General features: G+C 40.5%; 1 protein-coding gene and 1 long non-coding RNA gene across 3 annotated transcripts; both read left to right on the top strand.

Annotated features, from left to right (window-relative positions):
• The first annotated feature begins 5,005 nt into the window (after positions 1-5,005).
• On the top strand, positions 5,006-10,637 carry LOC108670762 (GTP-binding protein REM 1-like). Its single transcript, XM_018158255.1, has 6 exons — positions 5,006-5,254; positions 6,006-6,089; positions 7,760-7,850; positions 9,235-9,335; positions 9,493-9,570; positions 10,449-10,637. The coding sequence occupies exons 1-6, from the start codon at positions 5,006-5,008 to the stop codon at positions 10,635-10,637; spliced, it is 792 nt and encodes a 263-aa protein (XP_018013744.1).
• Positions 10,638-15,763: 5,126 nt separating this feature from the next.
• LOC108670763 lies at positions 15,764-24,479 on the top strand. Of its 2 annotated transcripts, none has more exons than XR_001930754.2 (3): positions 15,764-15,807; positions 22,612-22,786; positions 24,380-24,479. It is a non-coding gene; the product is annotated as an uncharacterized LOC108670763 (long non-coding RNA). The 2 variants fall into 2 exon arrangements; XR_001930755.2 differs by lacking the exon at positions 15,764-15,807 and adding an exon at positions 21,568-21,813.
• Positions 24,480-24,932: the final 453 nt, after the last annotated feature.

Genomic DNA, 24,932 nt, shown 5'->3' with positions numbered 1-24,932 from the left:
TAGGTGATGACGCACTCCTGCAGGTGATGACGCACTCCTGCAGGCGATGACGCACTTTTGTAAGTTACTGTTCACTCCCCAAACTTTACACTGTTGGTTTGCAAATTATTTTTCGAATTTCTGAATAAAATTTGCTGTTTCTTGTCACGCACCTCACGCCGTCTTACCTGTCGCCAGCCAAGACTCATCGTCACCTCCAAACCGAACCCCCAGCGCTACAACCCCCAACAACACATCCCCATTACCCATGTCCCCCAACTCCCTAACCCCAACACCCGCAAGCCCCAGGGGCACCACAACGCCCCTAGCAGCGCCCGCCCACCACGTCGCCATGATCGGCGCCCCGGGCGTCGGGAGAGCGGCGCTCGTGACGCAGTTCATGACCTCGGAGTACATGTGTGCCTACGACGACTCGTCAGGTAATCGTAATTACCTCGTAAATACCTGCTGACACTTCCAAGATGATGGTAACTATTGATAGCTGCTAGGTAATTATTATCGTATTCAATATGAATGATGCTGAATAATGACCTGTAAAAGCTGCTAGATAACTACTCAGCTCAGCTGGATAATCACCAACATGCAATATATATGCAATACTGCAGCAAGACAGCAGGTCCGTTCCAGAGCATCGCCAAAATGTGATATATGACAACATATGACGATTCAAATAATAATCTGTTCACTAGAACTAAAAATTTTTAATAGAAAATGATAAATTTTCCTAGACGACACGCACTTCGCGAATTGACCTAAAACAACACGAATTACGTCCTACACGGCACGAATCATAACCTGCGCAGCACTAGCCATAACTAACACGGCATGAAACATAACCTGCGCAGCACTAGCCATAACTAACACGGCATGAAACATAACCTGCACAACACGAGCCATAACTAACACGGCATGAAACATTACCTGCACAGCACTAGCCACAACTAACACGGCATGAAACATAACCTGCATCGCATGTACCATGACCTACACGATGCGAACCATAACCCACATGACACGAACCATAACTAACACACACGGCACGAAACATAACCTGCATCGCATGAGCCATGACCTACAGGGCACGAACCATGACCTACATGGCATCCGACCAATCTCTCTCCTCTGTCCAACTGCAAAGTTCTCGAAAAGTGCTTCCTGCCAATCATCAACGAACTCCTTACACACGCCGGATACCAAAACGGTTTTAGACTCGGACACTCTACCACCTCGGCCTTCGTTATCTTGAGAAACGACATCACCAATGGACTCAACCAAAAGAAACCTGCCCACCGCACTATTATTACCGCTCTGCACCTCAGCAAAGCCTTAAATATCGTCAACCATCGAACACTCGTCAACGACCTTCTCGATTCCACACTACCCCGTTCAATTGCTCGCTGGATCATTAACTATCTACATGGGCGATCAGCCTACACCGAATCCCGAAACGAAACATCGAAACAAAGAATCATCCACACTGAGATACCACAAGGACCCGTGCTATCCCCGTCGCTCTTCAACCACCACGTTTCCAAAGCCCCACCACCTTCGCCAAACATCAAAATCATCTCTTCATACGCAGACGACTTCACCATCTATACAACCGGACCCGACGTCGTATGACTTACCGAACAACTCAACAACTACCTCCCAGAGCTGACCTCCTTTACCCAACGCAATCTCGAAATTTCAGCTACCAAGACAACAGTCATGCTCATTATCTTCATTCCGTTCAATACGCTCACTACTCACAAGTGAAAATCAACAATAAGGTGCTGTCGCTCATTCACAACCCGAAAATCCTCGGCGTTAAACTTGGACACGATTTTCACCTTCATCACCCACCATAAAAAAACCGTCTCCAAAGCTTCGAAACGCAACAACATCCTCAAAGCCCTCTCTGGGACCACATACTGATAAGATAAAGAAACACTCCTCCAAACCTGCAAAGCAATCTGCCGCCCGATCATCGATTATGGCTGCCCAGCCTGGATATCAGTCACATCCAAGTCGAATCCCAAAGGCCCCAACCAATACAAAATGCCGCTCTACGCGCAATCACAGGATGTCACAACATCACTTCTGAACCACACTTCCACTAAGAATGCCGTATGCTAACAGTACAACAACACACCGACCTACTGGCCGCACAATTCCTCGCAAAAAGCCACGACATCAACAACTCCTGTCACCGCATCACAACCCTCAACCAACCACCTCGTACAAGGAAAGAAACTCTGCACTCCCGCTACCACGATACTATTCAACCCTTCATGCCAGCCGCCATCAACAGCCAATCCATCAAAACTTCCTGCAACACACTAAATACAAACGCCGCCCGAACCGCTGTTGAGATTTACCACGCCCCGGTACTTCTCAACGGCTGGCCACTACACACGCCAAAAATCGACCCGTCTCAAGCCACATTACCACGCAAAACAAAGCGAACACTTGCCCAACTAAGGTCCGGATACTCCGGCTACTCCATCTACTCAACAGGTACAAAAACCGTATCGATAACAACATCAACAACATTTGCCCTGATGGCTTACTCTGGTTATGGCTTACTCTGGTGATGGCTTACTCTGATGATGGCTTACTCTGGTTATGGCTTACTCTGATGATGGCTTACTCTGGATATGGCTTACTCTGGTGATGGCTTACTCTGATGATGGCTTACTCTGCTGATGGATTACTCTGATGATGGCTTACTCTGATGATGGCTTACTCTGATGATGGCTTACTCTGGTTATGGCTTACTCTGGTTATGGCTTACTCTGATGATGGCTTACTCTGGCGACGGCTTACTTGGTGATGGCTTACTCTTGCATGGCTTACCGAGCACCTTTCCTTGTGATACTCCACTTTTCATCTTCGCCCCGCTATGCTCTTGAGCCTCCAATAACGACAGCTTCTAATCTATCAGGTCGGAAGTTGTGGATCCAGGCCAGTAATTCACCTCCGACCCCCAGTAGTCTAAATTTTCTGAAANTTGGTGCGTAAGCTCAGCGGGCGAATGTCTGGCGGGAAAGCCGTCCGCATGACAGGATTGGTCGGGAAGCTGCTCAACCGCGACAGAAAAGCCAAATCCTGCGAGAACCTCCACATATTGTAGGCCTGGATGTGTCCACATCGTTTCCTAGCGAATGAAATTTCGCTGAATATTTTGCTGACTGATTTAATTGTACCGATGTAGCCAATGCGGCAACGCCGTTGTAGTGATTGTAAGGCGCTGTCTCTTATACACATCTAGATGTGTATAAGAGACAGGAGTACATGTGTGCCTACGATGACTCGTCAGGTATTCGTAATTACCTCGTAAATACCTGTTGACACTTCCAAGATGATGGTAATTATTGATAACTGCTAGGTAATTATTATCGTATGCAATATGAATTATGCTGAATAATGACCTGTAAAAGCTGCTAGATAACTACTCAGCTCAGCTGGATAATCACCAACATGCAATATATATGCAACACTGCAGCAAGACAACAGGCCCGTTCCAGAGCATCGCCAAAATGTGCTAAATAACAACATATGTCGAATCAAATAATAATCTGTTCACTGGAACTAAAAATATTTACTAGAAAATGATCAATTTTCCTAGACGACACACACTTCGTCAACTTAAACAACACAAATTACGTCCTACACGGTTCTAACAATGACATACTCGGCACGAACCATAGCCCACACGACAAGAGTGATAACTGACACACACGGCATGAAACATAACCTGCATCGCGTGAGCCATGACCTACAAGGCCCGAACCATGACTTACAAGGCACGAACCATGACCTACAGGCTACATGACATCCGACCAATCTCTCTCCTCTGTCAAGCCGCAAAGTTCTCGAAAAATGCCTCTTGCGCAATCATCAACGAACACCTTACACTCTTTACCACCTCGGTCTTCGTTATTTTGAGAAACGACATCACCAATGGACTCAACCAAAAGAAATCTGCCCGCCGCACTATCATTACCATTCTGGACCTCAGCAAAGCCTTAAATATCGCCAACCATCGAACATTCGTCAACGACCTTCTCGATTCCACACCGCCCCGTTCAATCGCCCGCTGGATCATTAACTATCTACATGGGCGCTCAGCCTACACCGAAATCCGCAACGAAACATCGAAACAACGAATCATCCACACTGAGGTACCACAAGGATCCGTGCTGTCCATGTCGCTCTTCAACCACTACGTTTCCAAAGCCCCACCACCTTCGCTGAACATCAAATTCATCTCTTACGCAGACGAATTCAACATCTATACAACCGGGCCCGGCACCGTACGACTTAACGAACAACTCAACAACTACCTGCCAGAGATGACCTCCTTTACCCAACGCATTCTCGAAATTTCAGCTACCAAAACAACAATCACGCTCATCATCCTGACACCGCTCACTACAATCACTACACACAAGTGAAAATCAACAATAAGGTGCTGTCACTCAATCACAACCCGTAAATCCTCGGCGTCAAACTTGGACACGATGTTCACCTTCACCGCCCACCATAAAAAAACCACCTCCAAAGCTTCGAAACGCAACAACATCCTCTAAACCCTCTCTGGAACCAAATACAGAAAAAAATAACTCAGTATTCACTGCAGTGAGTGACAGAAAGCGCATTTTCTCGTCGACGAAAACATGAAGTCACGGACGGACGGACAGACAGACGGACGGACAGACGGACATGGCGAGCACAATAGTGCATTTTTCATAAATGAGAAAATGCGCTAAAAATAAAGAATTTCTCCTCCAAACCTGCAAAGCAATCTGCCGCCCGATCATCGATTATGCCTGCCCAGACTGGACATCAGTCACATCCAAGTCGAATCTCAACCGCCCCCAACCAGTACAAAATGCCGCTCAACGCGCAATCACAGGATGCCACAATATCACCTCTAAATCACACCTCCACTCATAATGCCAAATGCTGACAGTACAACACCACACCGATCTTCTGGCCGCATAATTCCTCGCAAAAAGTTATGACATCAACAACTTTTACCACCGCATCACAACCCTCAACCAACCACCTCGTACAAGGAAAGAAACTGCACTCCCGCTACCACGACACCATTCAACCCGTCATGCCAGCCGCCTTCAACAGCCAATTCATCAAAACTAACTGCAACACACTACATACAAACGCCGCCCGAACCGCTGTTGAGATTTACCACTCCTCGGTACTTCTCAACGGCTGGCTACCACCCACGCCAAAAATCGACCCGTCCGAAGTCACTTTACCACCCAAAACAAAGCGAACACTTACCCAACTTAGGTCCGGCTACTCTGGCTACTCCATCTACTCAACAGGTACAAAAACCGTATCGATAACAACATCAACAACATTTGCCCACACTGCCATCTCCTGTCGGACGATATGCCTCACCTTTTCGACTGCATCAGCAATTCAACAACCCTCCACATCATAGATCTAATAAGTCAAGGGCCCGTTCAAGGGCTTGTTGGATCCGGCCCCGTCTAGACCAGCCTGACTGACGCGCTCTGCTAGCGCAACAACAGCAGCAACTACCCAACTTTACCGGTACTGTAAACGAGGTACCGTGAGCCTGGTTCTGTGTCCCAGGTAAAGTGATCCCGGTATCGTGCCTCACGTACCGTGCTCCAGGTACACTCAAGTCTGCCTTTTTTTAGGATAAAGCAAATTTTTTTGTGTAGGCGCAACAATATTTCACTCGTTGCTCGGTAGGCCGTTACTCGTTCCGATGCGCTCTCTGTCGTCGTGCATCCAATTCAATTTTGGCGTCACTTTAAACTCTATAAAAGTGTTGTTACTTTTTTATTTTATTTTAGCTATCAACTTTTAATCCATTCCGTTCATAGGTTTATTTATTAAAATCTAAATTGTAGTTTCATCGTTTGATTGGATGCCACTTCCTAACATGTCCACCTTATTCCTTGTGCACATTTCTTGCTAATTAAACGTCAACAAGACAGCGTCACTAAAGGCGCCGTGTTGACCAGGACAGCGGCGTGGACGCCTGGGTGATCGTCTACAGCGTCGCCGACAGGTCGAGCTTCAGTGTCGCCGCGTCGCTGCTCGGCAAGGTGCGCCCACGCCTTCACCAACACTCTCATAACCAGAGCTGGGCAGCGCTATTTTGAAATGTAGCGGCCGCTACCGCTACATGCTCTAAATGTAGCGGGCGCTACCACTACAATTGCTTACATGTAGCGCCGCTACCGCTACCGCTACTGAAAATGTAGCGGACGCTGCATGTAGCGTACTACTGCCCACCTCTGCTTATAACTTATTCTCATCTCGCACCAACATGTTAGGTCCTTATATTTATCCATTCGATCTTAATGTAAATTTTATTCAACAATAATAAGTCTTCTTTTCATTTCATATAGGGGACCTAAATTGGAGTTTCTTGCAAATTTGTCCGGGCTCGGAGTGGCTGATCCGAGTGTTTCATTGATTACGATGCTTCAGTTAAAAATAATTAACTGCTTGCAAGATTACGGGATTTGGAAAAATTAGATTCTCCAATTTATAAAATAAATTTTCCCGATCAATGCTAGACGAACCTGTTATTATGTGTATGCATTAGCATATACATACAATTGATCAAATTTGTTAATTTGTTATTTGTTGACCAGATAATGTAGTCCAACGGTATTTTTCATTTGCATTAGTAGATCGAATAGCAAGTAATAACAACATTAATAACCAAGATACAAATTATTCGAGTAATGAATATTCGATAGCTGAAGCCCTCGTTCTTAAAGATCTTGGTTTGGTTATCAATCTCCCAACTATCGGATTTGCGACGACTTTGAAATTAATTTCCGGTAAATTTTAGAATTTTGATTTATGAGTGGTGTTGCATTTTATTTTCTTTCGAGTGATAGCGCCGATCAAATTTTATTATTAAAATATTTCTATAACTTGATAATGAAAGTTTAACTATCGAAAGGTCATATTATATCGTTAATAAAATGAAGATATCAATCGTCGATAAAGTTCATTCGCTGGTAATCAATCTAACTTGCATAAAAGTTTAACACAAGAACATAATTGAATTCCAGTATTTTAATGTTATGAAAATCGAAATTGGAGCAGAAATGAATGAGGAAAATTCAGAATTTTAACTTTCTGTGCAATTTCGTTATTTGGCTAAACTTCCTTTACGGATCGACGAAAAACGTGCCTTTGCTTTTAGGACAAAATGTTTGTCCCCAGATTAAGTGTGTGAAAAATATTAAATATAACTTAGAATTTCCCCAGTTTTTATTCAGCTGACATGTAGCTGCCAGTGGATTGCCTCATTAATGTAGTAAATATTTTAACGAGAAACTCAAAAATTATTAACTCAAAAGTTTATTTTGTCTCAATATAGTAAAAAGTCCACATTATATATACATACATATATTTGGTGTCTATACTTGTTTGATAAACTCCGGTACGTCCGACTGCTAGTCGGGTATGGGTTGATCGTTCGTCGCGGCTACCAGTATTAAGCAATTGACATACCCGTACTCATCCACAGCGCTTTCTCTTGTCACGTCGAGTTCTTTTCTGTCAAGTAAAATTAGAAACCTTTAATTTTTCCTTTGTTTTGAATTACTGATGACGAGGTAATTTATCATATTTTTTCTATTCGAAGCAATAAGCTTTTTCGAGGCGTTTCTTTTACATTTTCAGAACTATCGGTCTGATATAATGAGGTTCTAAGAGTATATTTGTTTTAATTTCTTTGCGTCTACTTGAGCAGCTATGGACCAGCGGGCAGACGAGCTGCAGAGCTGTCATCCTCGTAGCCAACAAAACAGACCTCGAGCGCACCAGAGCCGTGACCACTGCAGGTAGTTTGGTAGTGGGATGAAGGTAACTGGTAGAAGCCATACTTACGGCAGTTTAGAACTGGTAAGTGGTTGCTAATTTCAAGCGATAACTGTTAATAGGCATGGTAATTAAATGTAAAGACCTGGTCAATAGGCATGGTAATTAAATGTAAAGACCTGGTCAATAGGCCTGGTAGCTCAAGGTAAATACAAGGTCAATAGGCCTGGTAATTCGAGGTAACTACCTGGTCAATAGCTTGGTAATTCAAGGTAACTCGTTAGCTACAGTTATCAACTGTTGGCTGGCTCAATCAGCTTGTAAAACAAGGAACAAGTGGAAATTAAAAATAATATTGCACTGGTTCTCTTTCAATATTCTGCAGATTATAAACTATGTAATATATGTATGAACACTCCCACTGAATATTTATAGGAACTGTTGAAGTGCCAATCAAACTCCACGGAGTTTACTCCTAACATTTAGATATCTCTCATCCTGAGATGATAGGAAGGAATTGAGTGGGAGGTAGTTTAGTTTAAAACAAGCTTTTTCAATCCTAAATCTCCCTGACCTACTAAATTGGAATTTTTAAATTTACAAACTGCAAGTTACTGGAGTAATCCTTTGATCGTTCGAGTCATGTGACAGGGAGTCGCACTCAGCGAATCATCTACATTATTAGTGCAGTTGATTCCTATAACATAGGTGACTTGGGCTAATTACTTTTTTCCCTAATGTAATCTTTATTCACGGTTTTTATTATGAACACATGAGGGCATTCTTTTGCCTTAATTAGACCCATAGCACCAGTTTATAATTTAATTGTTAAATTATGTGGTGTCAACGATTTATATATAATATTATGCACTTATTACTTCCGATAATTGATTGACCGTATGGTGTACTCGACGCCTTAAATATTTTTCATAAATTTTAGCACTTAGTACAATTTTATTATTGTATAGTCTCCGCAACGTCTAATATAGTTCATGAATTCAAAACTTCGGAATTTTGACGTGCCTACGGGATGGTCAATTCATGCACGGGAGAAAAAGCCATCTTTTTATTGTCCTTGCTCCGCATTCACATGAATAACGATGCGTATCATTTCTCAAGGACTGAATACCTAACCCCGAACAAAGAATGTAAAATGCGGTTAATTTTCTTCGTTTTATAGTTAATTTTTAGGCTTAAATAAAAAACCTTTAACTTTTTCGCAATTTCTTTTCATCAGCAAACAATTGATGCAATGACCTTAAAATTAGGCGTACATTTCGTGTCTGGAATAACAGATTTCATGAATTTTGTTGCAAAGCATCCGTGATAATATGTCTCATTAATCAACATTATTAACGTGAATATAAGAAATTATGCAAAAGAATAACAGGACATGTCACACCGCAGAGGGCCGCACGCTGGCTCGCACCTACGCCTGCAAATTCATCGAAGTGAGCGCCGGCCTCGACCACAACGTCGACGAGCTCCTCGTGGGCATCCTGGCACAGGTGCGTGCATCTGGTGCAGTGTCATGCATGCAGGTGCAGGTGCACACCTATCACAGGTGCGTCCATCTGGTGCAGTGTCATGCATGCAGGTGCACACCTAGTGCAGGTGCGTGCATCTGGTGCAGTGTCATGCGTGCAGGTGCAGGTGCACACCTAGCTCGCCTGCAAATTCATCGAAGTGAGCGCCGGCCTCGACCACAACGTCGACGAGCTCCTCGTGGGCATCCTGGCACAGGTGCGTGCATCTGGTGCAGGTGCGTGCATCTGGTGCAGGTGCAAGTGCACACCTAGTGCAGGTGCGTGCATCTGGTGCAGTGTCATGCATGCAGGTGCACACCTATCACATGTGCTTGCATGTGACATTTTAAGACAATTTAATACAGTTTAGGACAGTTTAAGACAGTGCGGGACAGTTTAAGACAGTTTGGACCCTAAAACCTCGCGTTATAACAACATAGCAACATAGAAAACTGTATTTCATTTAAGTTATAGTGTGCTGATCAATGGAGTAGTATGTCAGCTTATAAATTTCCTGTCGTTGTTGGGTGTCGTATATGTGTAGAGGTCTAGCTATTTTCCTCTTAATTTCAGGTAGCGCACGTTTACAAGTCTGGGGCAGTATATTATCAAAACACGTAGTGCGCTAAGTACACTTAGCGGCCGATTTATCGTCAATGCTTTGGTTGATTTTGCCTCAAAAGCCATCGGACTTTTTGAAAGTCTGGCCTTTTTTGCTGAGATCTCCGCACACTTTTCATTTCTTGGCTTGCAAGCGGTCCGCCATTTCGGCTGCGACCGGATTTGAATTCAGGGCGCGGTGACCCTTAACACACAATTAGAGTCAGGCCTTTATATCGGCTAGCTGCCACTGCTTGAAACTTGGTATCGAAATTAAACTATTTTAAAGCAGAATTTTGGTGTTATAGAAAAAAAATGAACGGGCCCAGTATTAATAAATTTGAAATTTACTTCGTAAATTGATGTTCCGCACACTCAATAATACTTTTCCTTATACGATGTAATAACTCGATGATACATAAACTAAAAAGAATAATACAATATAATAACAATTTTGTATTATTATATTTTATTCCCAAAATACTTATCATGCAGATACGACTGAAGAGTTGCAGCCAGCTCAGCCACCGCAGCCACAGTCGGTCAGCCATAGCGGCGAGGTTGGTGCGTAAGCTCAGCGGGCGAATGTCTGGCGGGAAAGCCGTCCGCATGACAGGATTGGTCGGGAAGCTGCTCAACCGCGACAGAAAAGCCAAATCCTGCGAGAACCTCCACATATTGTAGGCCTGGATGTGTCCACATCGTTTCCTAGCGAATGAAATTTCGCTGAATATTTTGCTGACTGATTTAATTGTACCGATGTAGCCAATGCGGCAACGCCGTTGTAGTGATTGTAAGGCGGGGTCGTTGTGACAAAAATTTATAAGAATTCCTATAGCTCTTTTTGAGCAACGATTGTGATAGTTTCGAGATAAGAACGGGAAACGATTTCGAGCTGGGACGTTCCTCCGATGTGAACATTTTCTCATATAAATACAGGGCTGTCTCTTATACACATCTAGATGTGTATAAGAGACAGCNGTCCATGTTGCAGGGGCAGGCCGTCCATGTTGCAGGGGCAGGCCGTCCATGTTGCAGGGGCAGGCCGTCCATGTTGCAGGGGCAGGCCGTCCATGTTGCAGGGGCAGGCCGTCCATGTTGCAGGGGCAGGCCGTCCATGTTGCAGGGGCAGGCCGTCCATGTTGCAGGGGCAGGCCGTCCATGTTGCAGGAGCAGGCCGTCCATGTTGCAGGGGCAGGCCGTCCATGTTGCAGGGGCAGGCCGTCCATGTTGCAGGGGCAGGCCATCCATGTTGCAGGGGCAGGCCATCCATGTTGCAGGGGCAGGCCGTCCATGTTGCAGGGGCAGGCCGTCCATGTTGCAGGCTATATATATACCAGCCTCGCGTTATCAGTGATGCGACGGATGTCCCGTTCTTATCTTGTGTTCTTATCTGCAGTCACACTTGCTTATCTTCAATCATTTTATGATGTATTCATTTTACTGCTCGCATTATTATGCTTGATGTTTTCCTCTTTTGATTGTGTTTATTGTGCGTTATTACAATGAAATAAAATTACTCGCTGGTGAGTACATAGTTATATAAGTGTGGAGGATTGATATCTTTATAGACACAGAAACTTTTTCTTATGTACATGTACATTTTAGGAGTCTTCCATGGATATACATGAACGACCATGCATGTACGTATATTAAATGGTTATTAACAATAAGTAATATGTATAAATAAAATAATGATTCTAATTTGGCGGGATTTAATGCTAAGAAATCCTGGTAATCAATTGTGATGGCGACAATAGGGAAGAAGTAGATATGTCCCGTAAAGTAGATATGTCCCATAAAGTAGATAGATATGTCTTATAAAGTAGATATGTCTTATAAAGACGTTATTCAAAGGAATGGTGCAAATGATGATCACAACCACGCATCCAAGGGGAAACACACGCATTTTCTTTTCGATTGGCCTCCATCCTTGAGGTCCGCATTTTAATTATGAAGGTCATTGTAAATTATTTCTAATCACAAATTTTATGAGTGTAAGTGTTGCCTGACTGTCTGCCTAACATCAGCCCTCTAAAGAAAGGCGGTTTAAAAACGCGATGATTCGTATTGAGAGGAAGACGTGAAGACGTTATCGCAGTAGACGGTTTTCTCGGTTCAACTCAACTGTTCTAGCCTTGTGCGATTTTGATCGCATTTTTATGTATAGGACCAACTCAAATCAAGCCTAATGTGCAAAATTCAAATCATAACAACTAAGGTGCAACTAAGGTGCAAAATTATATCAAGTCTTCGACTTAGACTTGGATAAAGGCCAAGACTTAGAGTGCGACTAAGCCGAGACTTGAGTATGATAATAATTAGAGGACACGGACTGAGACTAAGTAAAAGGCTCAGACTGAGATTTAGGCCTATAGGTTTGGTGCGGTTGCACTTCGGTAGTTGACATCTGTCGTCGCAAACTCTCTGTCGCTTCGACTAAAGGTTAACTTTAGAACACAAATAACAATGCACTCATGGCAGCATCCATTAAACACCGGTCAGCCTAATGTGCTCTTATTCTGGTAACTTTTAGAACACGGAACACCGCCGCGACATTCTTAGTTTTAGTCTACAAGGGTTACCAATCAGCAATGATCGCTTATTGTGATTTCCAAACAGTTACTTATCAGTAATTAATCAGTATTGCCAATCAGTAGTACCAATTAGTACTGCCAATCAGTATTGCCAATCAGTATTGCCAATCAGTATTGCCAATCAGTATTGCCAATCAGTATTGCCAATCAGTATTGCCAATCAGTATTACTCATTAGTTATCTATCACTGTTAGCAATCAGTGTTACTAATCACTAACCTTTGATGCCAATCAGTTACTAGACTTGCTTAGGTTTGAATGTGTGAGCCACGCTGCCATCACTATGTATATAGCGGCCTAGAAGCTGTATATATAGTCTGACGGAAGCCACCTATGGATGTGTAAGCAACTCCTACTCATAACTTATATGAATTATAATATCTGACTTAGTTTATATATTTTCTAAGTGCTCTTCCATCTTTCTAAATTCCTATGAATATTTAATAAATGTTTGCATCATTTGAACCTTTTTCTTCCTCGTTAAATGTATCGTTTTTTTAAATGCGTTAAATGCGCAAAGTTTGTGTAAACGAAAAATGGCGGCTTCATCGCGACACCCCCAATTATTGATAGAAAATGAGTAACGTTTTGCGTAATATCCTGGCTAGAATTCTGAAGGCCACCTCATCTTGCCAGGCAGGGACAATGGAAAGGAAAATTGTGTTCGCTCTTCGTTTGTTCCCTTTATCTTCTGTAAAACTTCGGGACAAAATTCCGCACATCAGATCAAATGAAATACAAATTCATTTCAGATCAAATAAAATACAAATTTGGGAATTCGATGAACTATAAATTTACACGGTTATTTAATAAACCAATATTTGAGCATCACACAACTTTCGGCTAAACTTAATGTGAATGTGGCAACAAATACAAATCTCTAGGAACTTACGTGGATGGTTTGACCAAGTCTTAAATTCGAAAGCTGTCAACGGGAAAGTTAAGCGTACTGTACTCTGTCGAGAAAAAAAACGACCTTACTTCAAATAGGAGAACTGTTATTGACTACGATAAAATGAACATAAAATACACGAGATAATTAAAGCAAATTAGCCTAAGGAGCAGTTCAATAAAAGCAACAGAAACAAACAGGAACAAAGAGCAGACGGTTGCGATCGCCAAAACAGCTTCGCGCCGCAAGGCTATACAATCGAAAAGTGCAAATAGCACGCGCATTGGCCGTACTGAACGCGACACGTAAAATAGAGTAAATTAAGGGAAATTATTTCCAGCATTCAAGACGTGCAATCAAGTGACTATTTATCGGTCGCTCCGACCTGCCCTTTGTTGGAGATCCTAAAATGATGGCTAAAGTATAGGTGATGATAACTTTGTCACGAGATATTATCACACGTTACACAATTTATTGTGAATTCAATAAAAATTTATAAGCAAATAAAATTCAGCAATAATTCACAATATCTTTATAGAAAAAATTTTGAAGTCCAGCTTTATCTTCAGTTCGAAAATTAAATGGTTGTCAATAATAAAAATCAGAAGTTAAGGCCTAAATTCACAAACAAAAGACATGGCAAACAACAGGCAAAAAACTATCTATTCCGGACCATACAACTCTCTATTGGACAGCTTTTTCCTTCAGCCTTGGACGCTTCTCGCATCTGTTCGATCAAGAAAAATTTTGTCCCAATCTCAATTTGTTCATTACAGGGCACAAGGTAAAAACATTAGAAGTGTTCAAATTCATTCAGGTTTGAAATTGAGTTAATACACTCAAACATGATTCGATGTATGGGCCTATTTCTTCAGGGCCGACACATCTATTCCATGTATCAGTTGTCTACGCGAAAGGAGGATGTTTGGCTGACAATATTTAATGTGAATTAATTAATTAATATTTTTGTGCAAATCGAGTCACTGCGGTGTAGGGAATTTATCGGAAAATGCAAATTTGTGCAAAGAATCAGAGAGGGAGCGAGATTTGGACTCAATTAAATTGCAAAGATCTCATATCATTATGTCGGTCGAGGCAGTGACTCAGCGATATCAACACAAGTGTTGATGTCACTAGAACATAACAGATGGAACATGAGGTGACACAACACGACAGGTGTTGATGTCACTAGAACATAACAGATGGAACACGAGGTGGAACAACATGACAGGTGTTGATGTCACTAGAACATGACAGATGGAACACGAGGTGGAGCAACACGACAGGTGTTGATGTCACTAGAACATGACAGATGGAACACGAGGTGGAACAACGCGACAGGTGTTGATGTCACTAGAACATGACAGATGGAACACGAGGTGACACAACACGACAGGTGTTGATGTCACTAGAACATGACAGATGGAACTCGAGGTGACACAACATGACAGGTGTTGATGTCACTAGAACATGACAGATGGAACACGAGGTGACACAACACGACAGGTGTTGATGTCACAAGAACATGACAGATGGAACACGAGGCGGAACAACACGACATGTGCTGATGTCACTAGAACATGACAGATGGAACACGAGGTGGAACAACACGACAGGTGTTGATGTCACTAGAACATGACAGATGGAACACGAGGTAGAACAACACGACAGGTGTTGATGTCACTAGAACACGACAGATGGAACACGAGGTGGAACAACACGACAGCTGTTGATGTCGCTAGAACATGACAGATGGAACACGAGGTGGAACAACACGACAGCTGTTGATGTCACTAGAACATGACAGATGGAACACGAGGTAGAACAACACGACAGCTGTTGATGTCGCTAGAACATGACAGATGGAACAACTCGTCAGTTCAACTCTGTCTCCAAGTCTTCGCACTGGACTACCGGGGGATGTAGATGGCTTCAACCAACGGTCATTCAATAAACCCAGATAAATATTCACTTATTATTTCAATTTCCGGAGATAGGACAGCGTGAAAGAAATGTTATCCTATTGACTTAACTTCAACAAATTGGATGCATAGCACAAAAGAATAAGTTTCAATAGTTTGTTTCCATAAGAAATGTAATGATGAAAATCAAATTACTTTAAGAGAAATTAATGATACATCCACGATATACAGGGCTCGGTCCGTGTATTGAGTCATCGGAAATTTCGTCAATTTAATTTTGAGTTTCAAGTGAATGAAGAGAGTTTTAATCATCACATCGTGACGTAGGTGACGTTCTCTTATCTCCCCCTGCATTGTGTTATATAAAGCAAACCGAGCCTTCGTCGACCATTATCTCCGTTGCCTTGACGGTGAACGACGCTAGAGCTTCGTAGGAGGATCGAGGTGAGGGCTTAGTGCATTGCAGCTCAAAGTTAATATATTGAAGAGATGTTGTGATGGGGTTAAAAAATTTGAGTCTCAGTAGCATAATTACAATAGATTACGTTGATACCACTTTATGTTATGCAGAAATATAAATAATTGGATCACTCGAAATTCAAAAACGAACATTTTCTATGAAAATTTTAGTACGTTATCTTCGAAGTTTAATTATCTTTTCTGCGTATTTGAAAATTCAAAGTTAGTTCCTTAATTAAATTCGAGTAAATAAAAACGAGGGAAGATCAGATAAATTCGTGTTTGCTCCGCGAGCCGCGACGTGTACGGTGTTTGTAGCAGCACCAAGGTAAGCAAGTATGAGTATCAGCAAGTATGAGTATCAGCAAGTATGAGTATCAGCAAGTATGAGTGCCTGTCTCTTATACACATCTAGATGTGTATAAGAGACAGGATGGAACACGAGGTGGAACAACACGACAGGTGTTGATGTCACTAGAACATGACAGATGGAACACGAGGTAGAACAACACGACAGGTGTTGATGTCACTAGAACACGACAGATGGAACACGAGGTGGAACAACACGACAGCTGTTGATGTCGCTAGAACATGACAGATGGAACACGAGGTGGAACAACACGACAGCTGTTGATGTCACTAGAACATGACAGATGGAACACGAGGTAGAACAACACGACAGCTGTTGATGTCGCTAGAACATGACAGATGGAACAACTCGTCAGTTCAACTCTGTCTCCAAGTCTTCGCACTGGACTACCGGGGGATGTAGATGGCTTCAACCAACGGTCATTCAATAAACCCAGATAAATATTCACTTATTATTTCAATTTCCGGAGATAGGACAGCGTGAAAGAAATGTTATCCTATTGACTTAACTTCAACAAATTGGATGCATAGCACAAAAGAATAAGTTTCAATAGTTTGTTTCCATAAGAAATGTAATGATGAAAATCAAATTACTTTAAGAGAAATTAATGATACATCCACGATATACAGGGCTCGGTCCGTGTATTGAGTCATCGGAAATTTCGTCAATTTAATTTTGAGTTTCAAGTGAATGAAGAGAGTTTTAATCATCACATCGTGACGTAGGTGATGTTCTCTTATCTCCTCCTGCATTGTGTTATATAAAGCAAACCAAGCCTTCGTCGGCCATTATCTCTTTTGCCTTGACGGTGAACGACGTTAGAGCTTCGGAAGGATCGAGGTGAGGGCTTTGTGCATTGCAGCTGAAAGTTAATATATTGAAGAGATGTTGTGATGGAGCTAAAGAATTTGAGTCTCAGTAGCACAATTACAATAGGTTATATTGTACGCTTATACCAGTTTATTAAGCGAACAGAACTATATTTAATTGGATCACTAGTAACTTAAAAACTGACATTTTCCATGAAAATTTTAGTACGTTAGCTTCGAAGTTTAATTAGCTTTTCTGCGCATGTAAAAATTCAAAGTTAGTTCCTAAATCGAATTCGAGTAAAGAAAACGCGGAAAGATCAGAAAATTCTTGTTTGCTCCGCGAGCCTCGACGCTCGCAGTGTTTGAATCAGCAAGTAAGAGTATCAGCAAGTATGAGTATCAGCAAGTATGAGTATCAGCAAGTATGAGTATCAGCAAGTATGAGTATCAGCAAGTATGAGTATCAGCAAGTATGAGTATCAGCAAGTATGAGTATCAGCAAGTATGAGTATCAGCATTTTTACAACACTTCTCTTTAACTTCACTTCTTGTCGTGTCTGTCTGATACAAATCTTATAATCGATATTTAATACACTTCTACCTGCCCAAATGATCTGAAATTTGGCACACTTGCATAGAGCCGGACACAATGCATGAATCAATTGACAGAATAAATAATTTTAAAAATTTAAAAATTTATATGAAAATTTGAAAAACTAATTTTGTCTGCTATATATCTTATAATCGCTATTTAACACACTTCTACCTGCCCAAACGATCTGAAATTTGGCACACTTGCGTTAAGTTGGAGACAATGCATGAATCAATTGACAGAATAAACAATTTCAAAAATTTAATTATTTTTAGTTATAAAAATAAAATTTAAACTTACTTTTTTAATATCTGATGATAAAATTAGAAATTCATTCAACATATTTAACATAGCAGACGCTGAATTCTTTAGAAGTGTTGTCTTTAAAAAATAATTTTTAAACGCATCTTATTACTGAATGTGCACTGCTCGACACGTTCATGCAGTGCACCGCACGACACATTTTTTGGAAAATTGTTTTATTTTAATATTTATCCATTGATTGGGCAGTTCGGAGTTGATCGTGAGACAAGTTTCTTTATAATTTCGAATTTAAAAATTATCGAAAAAATTCTTACGTTGTGTCTGTTGCCGCAATAGAGAAATCGCGCTATATAACTTTTAACGATCCGTGAATGTGTTTGCTTACATTTAATGTCATCGTCAGATTCTACTTCATAATCTTGGAGAATTAAAAATCAAACAACATTAAAGGCTTTATTCTAACCGTCTTAAATTTCTTCTTTATCACTTAAAGGCTTTATTCTAACCGTCTTAAATTTCTTCTTCATCACTTAAAGGCTTTATTCTAACCATCTTAAATTTCTTCTTCATCACTTAAAGGCTTTATTCTAACCATCTTAAATTTCTTCTTCATCACTTAAAGGCTTTATTCTAACCGTCTTAAATTTCTTCTTCATCACTTAAAGGCTTTATTCTAACCGTCTTAAACTTCTTCTTCATTATAGCTTTACGAACAATTTCACTTGGCCTTGACGCGTCATCGCTATGTGTCACACATGTTTATTGTGACCATCACAAGCGAGTGTCAGTTCATTAATTAAGCTGCCTCTGATAGCGACGATAGCGCCTCACTAAGATCTTCCGATAGAAATTTATGTAATAAACATCTTGTCACTATCAATCATTCGCTTCAGGAACATAAGACAATGTCATCTGAGTCCAAATCAGTGCTGATTAAATCATGAGCATTTTAATAAAGTTGACAGTTATTTCTGCAGCTTGGAGCGTGCTTTGTCACATCAGTTGTCAGTTACATCTGATGCTTGACGCGTGCTTTGTCACATCAGTTGTCAGTTACTTCTGCAGCTTGACGCGTGCTTTGTCACATCAGTTGTCAGTTGCATCTGATGCTTGACGCGTGCTTTGTCACATCAGTTGACAGTTACTTCTACAGCTTGACTCATAATTTTCTTATAGGTTTTCCATTCGTTATATATTTTCCTTCTGATCCCCGCACTGTTACTTCCTCAATGTTCTGTTTGACAAAAATTGTAAATCGGTCGTAGATTCCAGAACTAATCATAAATTTGGTCTGTTTCAATGCAACTTACACGTGCAAATGATTTGAGTTACATGACTTGAGTTAAAAAATTCCTTTGGCCCTGCGCGCTCATTGTTAGTGTTTTAGCCTCAAGATTTACTTACAAACTTCGTGCGTCCGAAAATGTCGTCAACTAAAACATGATAGTTTGCATACTAATGCAACAAGTGACTGAGATGACCATGTTCCGCGAATACTTATTGTACATATTATATTACAGTCCGGTATACTTATTGTATATTACAGTCCGGTTCAATGTAGTATTTTAGATATTACAGTCCGGTTCAATGTAGTATTTTATATGATATAGAGATGACCATATTCCGCGAATACTTATTGTATTTTACAGTCCGGTTCAATGTATTTTAGTTGATATACGTCGAATAAATCTTGGTTTAGGCTACTTCTTCACGGCAATGCTGCTCGGTCCGCGGGTGGGGTGAGCCTCGCTTGTCGACAGCGTTAGGACATTGCTAACAAGACGCAACAAACGGAAGAAATTGTAATATTACGTTCTTTTCCGGAATGTTCATCAACATGCAAAACAAATGCAGTTGTAGCAATTAGGCAATTGCGGCAACAATAGCACAGGCGGTGCAACAATAGCACCAAATGTGGTGCAACAATAGCAAAACAGGTGCTATTGTTGGTGGTGAGGGTGGTGCAACAATAGCAAATGTGGTGCAAAAATAGCAAATGTGGTGCAACAATAGCAAATGTGATGCAACAATAGCAAATGTGGTGCAACAATAGCAAATGTGGTGCAACAATAGCAAATGTGGTGCAACAATAGCAAATGTGGTGCAACAATAGCAAATGTGGTGCAACAATAGCAAATGTGGTGCAACAATAGCAAATGTGGTGCAACAATAGCAAATGTGGTGCAACAATAGCAAATGTGGTGCAACAATAGCAAATGTGGTGCAACAATAGCAAATGTGGTGCAACAATAGCAAATGTGGTGCAACAATAGCAAATGTGGTGCAACAATAGCAAATGTGGTGCAACAATAGCAAATGTGGTGCAACAATAGCAAATGTGGTGCAACAATAGCAAATGTGGTGCAACAATAGCAAATGTGGTGCAACAATAGCAAATGTGGTGCAACAATAGCAAATGTGGTGCAACAATAGCAAATGTGGTGCAACAATAGCAAATGTGGTGCAACAATAGCAAATGTGGTGCAACAATAGCAAATGTGGTGCAACAATAGCAAATGTGGTGCAACAATAGCAAATGTGGTGCAACAATAGCAAATGTGGTGCAACAATAGCAAATGTGGTGCAACAATAGCAAATGTGGTGCAACAATAGCAAATGTGGTGCAACAATAGCAAATGTGGTGCAACAATAGCAAATGTGGTGCAACAATAGCAAATGTGGTGCAACAATAGCAAATGTGGTGCAACAATAGCAAATGTGGTGCAACAATAGCAAATGTGGTGCAACAATAGCAAATGTGGTGCAANGAGCAGGCTGAGCAGGCTGAGCAGGCTGAGCAGGCTGAGCAGGCTGAGCAGGCTGAGCAGGCTGAGCAGGCTGAGCAGGCTGAGCAGGCTGTGCAGGCTGTGGACTGCGAGGCTTGCTTCTGATCGTAGCTACGATATATTCTTTTGGCTCAGATTACGTTTGTTGCTGTCTTGGTAATCACGGAATGATTCGTAATTTCTTATACTGTTTTCATAGTTACTCATATCAAACGATGTGCCGAAAATTCTTAGTTTATTGCAATAAAGATTTCAATTCGGCTAGGCGGTATTTTTTTAGACGAAAAAAGAGTTAAAACGTTATGCTAATAATTTCACTGTCGTGGAAAGAGTATATGGGACGTGGTTATTGTCCTTGCTTCTGAATGTACACTGCAAGAAAGTAATTATGGATCCCTGCTGAACGGTACATTCCGTATGGTGTGTTCTTAACTTCTTGGTCCTATTACCTTTACTTTACTTTTCATGAGATACGTAAACGGCAGCGCCCTTTAATCTTATTGTCAACAATTTTGAAATATAACTCGCTGCTATAGAATAAAAAAATTAAACTGCGGTCTCGTAACAACTGGAGACGAATTTTTGCACGCGTCGCGTTGACGGGCAAACACCAGTTGTTGCTTGCCTCGCTACATGCATCACCTGCTGGACACTGCAGTTGTTGCTTGCCTCGCTACATGCATTGCACACAAACTAAATTATTTCGTACACGTGTACGTTGCTATTTATTCTGTTAAAAAGCTCTTGAAAACAAAACTAAATGCAATGTCCGTCTTGGTGCATCATGTTATCTTAACAATGAAGATGCCGTTGCCACTTTGATCACCATTAAGAGAGGTGATAAAAAGCCTTATCTGAAGATAAGCTTCATGTGGTGAAAGAAGCCATTGTCTCGAGACAATGTTTATTGTTGCAGGGAACCTCATGCTTTCACCAGGACTCCTGCTGATGTGGGGCGCTAGATAACAAATTCTTCGTCAACAAATTTACTTCCTGTTCGCTCTCAGTGCAACTGCAGTAAATTTTCTTGTGATCCAAAGAAATAGCTCCCTTTAAGCAACCACTAATGGGCAGTTTATAATCAGCGACGAAGTGTGTGACAAATAATGTCCTTAAATGGACTCAAGTTTCTAAAATAATGATATATTTTCCGAAAAAGTAACAAAGGTGAGTAAAAGAAAAGTATTAAGTAAAATTGTCGTTGCCCTAATGCATAGAATTTATTTTTTTTATTCTGTCAACTAAATTTAAAATTGTCAGATGCCAAAAATTAAATAATTGTAAATTTCGCATTATAAATATGAGACCGGAACACATTCTCCATAATTTTCATTTAAATTTTCAAGAAACTGACTTAGGACATCAGTTGTGTGTCAGAGACCGAGTCATTACAATAAGACAACAATTGACTTTGAAGCGATGATAACGACAACATTGCATGGCCATATAATGATAGTAATAATAATAATAATAATATTATTAATAATAATAATAACAATAATAATAATAATGTTTCTGGTGGTGCTGCTCGTTGCTACCAAGGCTACCTAAGAGGTGTAACGGAAGGACTACCATGCAGTCTTGTGCTCTGCACCATTTTAGATTAACTAGCACCTCAACTATAACTTGTACCTAGTCATATTAGCGCATCTTAACTATAACTTGTACGTAGTCATATTAGCGCATCATAACTATAACTTATGGCTGGTCTCACAGAGTCCATAGAATCATCGCTGCTTCCAATATTGCACATTTTCATTGCTCCCTTCGAGGTGGCAATCTCAGTTCATGCGACATGAACGTTACAAAAAAGTTATCCGACTGCCTTACTTCTCCTTCACAAAAAAATTAAGTTTCCCGGCTGCCTTACATTTCCTTCACAAAAAGAACTTATCACCAATAGCTTGTGTAATGCTGCTTTCTTAAAGTTTATCTGCCTGTATTAACAAATAATTTCTGTTGCAGTTTGATTCACAAGATGAACAAAGGACGAGCGGTGAGTTTAGTGCTGCTGCTGGGGACGACGCTGGCAGCGGCTCGTGTACAGATTCAGGAAGGCAGGTACAGCGGGCTGAGGGTGGCCGTGGCTCCTGATGCAGAGGAACCTTTAGATGGCCAGCAGTTCATTTCTGATGTCAAGGTGAGTAGAAAATAAATACATATTCGTAATGATAAATGCTGGGAATAATTCAGGAGAGATAAGTACTTTAAGCTTCCGATGTTTAGGCTGCTATGTTGGCACCCAGCCCCAATGTCTGATCCTTCACCTCGCCAGGGAACTTGGTTATGCATGAAGGTCTTCTATCGCCACAATGTAATTTAATATTCAAGATGATGAAGAACTTATGGAGATTACTGAGAACAATTTGACTGTTTATTCTTATTGTGCCAAATTCTATCGTGGTGTTTGCGTAAATAAATTGAATCCTTGAAATTTGAGAATAAATAAACATAAAAAAATGTATTTATATGACATACTCAAGCCTTATGGTCTGACATTTATAAATATAATTTCGACTAACTATCACAAATTGATCATTATCTCTTCATCACATAGAAGAACACAGCCTTTATAACACTTAACTTATCATCACATATAAAAAGACAGCCCTCATAACACGTAACTTATCTACACATATAAGAACACAGCCTCCATGGTCGTAACTTCTCTACACTGCCATGGCACCAAAGAAATCAGTCCGTAAACCGACATCGACTAAAGCGAAGCTAATGTATGCCTTTCTAAAGCTATCTTACATATTTCATCATACAATATACACACACGTTGTGAATAAAAGCTAATCGTATTCAATGAATAGTAATAATAATCAGTTCTGTGTTCCTTTCTATAGCTATCTTACAAATTTCACCATACAATATATACACACGTTGTGAGTAAAAGCCAATCATATACAATAAATAGTAATAATAATCAGTTCTGTGTTCCTTTCTATAGCTATCTTACATATTTCATCATACAATATACACACACGTTGTGAATAAAAGCCAATCATATACAATAAATAGTAATAATAATCAGTTCTGTGTTCCTTTCTATAGCTATCTTACAAATTTCATCATACAATATACACACACGTTGTGAATAAAAGCTAATCGTATACAATGAATAGTAATAATAATCAGTTCTGTGTTCCTTTCTAAAGCTATCTTACAAATTTCACCCTACAAAATACACACTTTGTGAATAAAAGCTAATCGTATACAATAAATAGTAATAATAATCAGCCTGACCCTCTATAAAATGATATGCAACTAGCAATATATTTTCCTCGTGATGCTGTTATTAAAGATGCTCATATACTCTCATCATGGTCCCATTATAGTTTAAAGTGGCATTAGCACCTTATACTATAATTATAATGGAAATTTGTATTAGCACCTCATAATAAAAACCTTTTTTATTAATCCGCCCCTGTTACTAAAAGGTTCCACTAGCACTCCCATTATCGCCCAAATCACGTGAAGGAGTTCCTAAAGTTTCATTCTTCCTTTAATTCAAAACTGAATAGCTTATGCGGACGTACTTTTTATCCCACAAAAATATCGTTGAAAGCCTTAAAAAAACTTATAAATAACTTATTCAGGAGACTCGTTACCATGTCTAGGGTGTAATATTTCTTAACATATAAATTCTATTAAAGCGTATGCAATAACAAGGTATTAGGGCATATAAACAATGTATATTATTAACGGGACAAATTGTTTTGAACAGACCTTCATAAGGGCTGGCTCAGAGGCCCTGAACTTCGCTATGGACAATAGAGTCTCATTCCATGACTTCACACTCATCATACCGAGGACTTGGAACGCCTCCAAGTGAGTACATCTCATAAATGGGGGAACTACATTATGTATAAATGGGTTTTTCTTAACAATCTAGACATTTTATGCTAAAGAATCCGTCTGATTTTCTCAATGATTTTTAGATCAGAATAATAAAATGGTGATGATTTAAAAATTTGCTTAAAAAATTCAAATTTCAAGGGGCCTGTAATATTGAGAACTTTAACAGCTATCACCAGTCGTGGCATCTAATGCACTGAAATTGAGAACTTAAAGCAAACAATATTATTGTCTTTTGTGCATCTAACACGCTTGTGCTCACGCGCGCCTGGCATCAATCACACTAACATTCCGAGTTAACTTAATAGTTTCGAGGTTTACATTCGACGAAGGTTTTGATTAATTAAATAAATCACCGTTACAAGTACGGTTATTAAGAAATAATTAATAAATACTCCTTGTATCCCACTCCCTCGTTCAGT

The sequence above is a fragment of the Hyalella azteca genome, unplaced genomic scaffold (assembly GCF_000764305.2).
Source record: "Hyalella azteca isolate HAZT.00-mixed unplaced genomic scaffold, Hazt_2.0.2 contig4623, whole genome shotgun sequence".
Taxonomy (NCBI): domain Eukaryota; kingdom Metazoa; phylum Arthropoda; class Malacostraca; order Amphipoda; family Hyalellidae; genus Hyalella; species Hyalella azteca.
This window is presented reverse-complemented; position numbering and strand designations above follow the sequence as displayed.

Coding starts and splice junctions, on each gene's coding strand:
- LOC108670762 (XM_018158255.1), top strand. CDS start 5,006: ATGACATCAACAACTTTTACCACCGCATCACAACCCTCAACCAACCAC. Junction 5,255..6,005: donor CAAAAATCGACCCGTCCGAA/GTCACTTTACCA, acceptor CGTGTTGACCAG/GACAGCGGCGTGGACGCCTG. Junction 9,336..9,492: donor TCGTGGGCATCCTGGCACAG/GTGCGTGCATCT, acceptor GTGCACACCTAG/CTCGCCTGCAAATTCATCGA.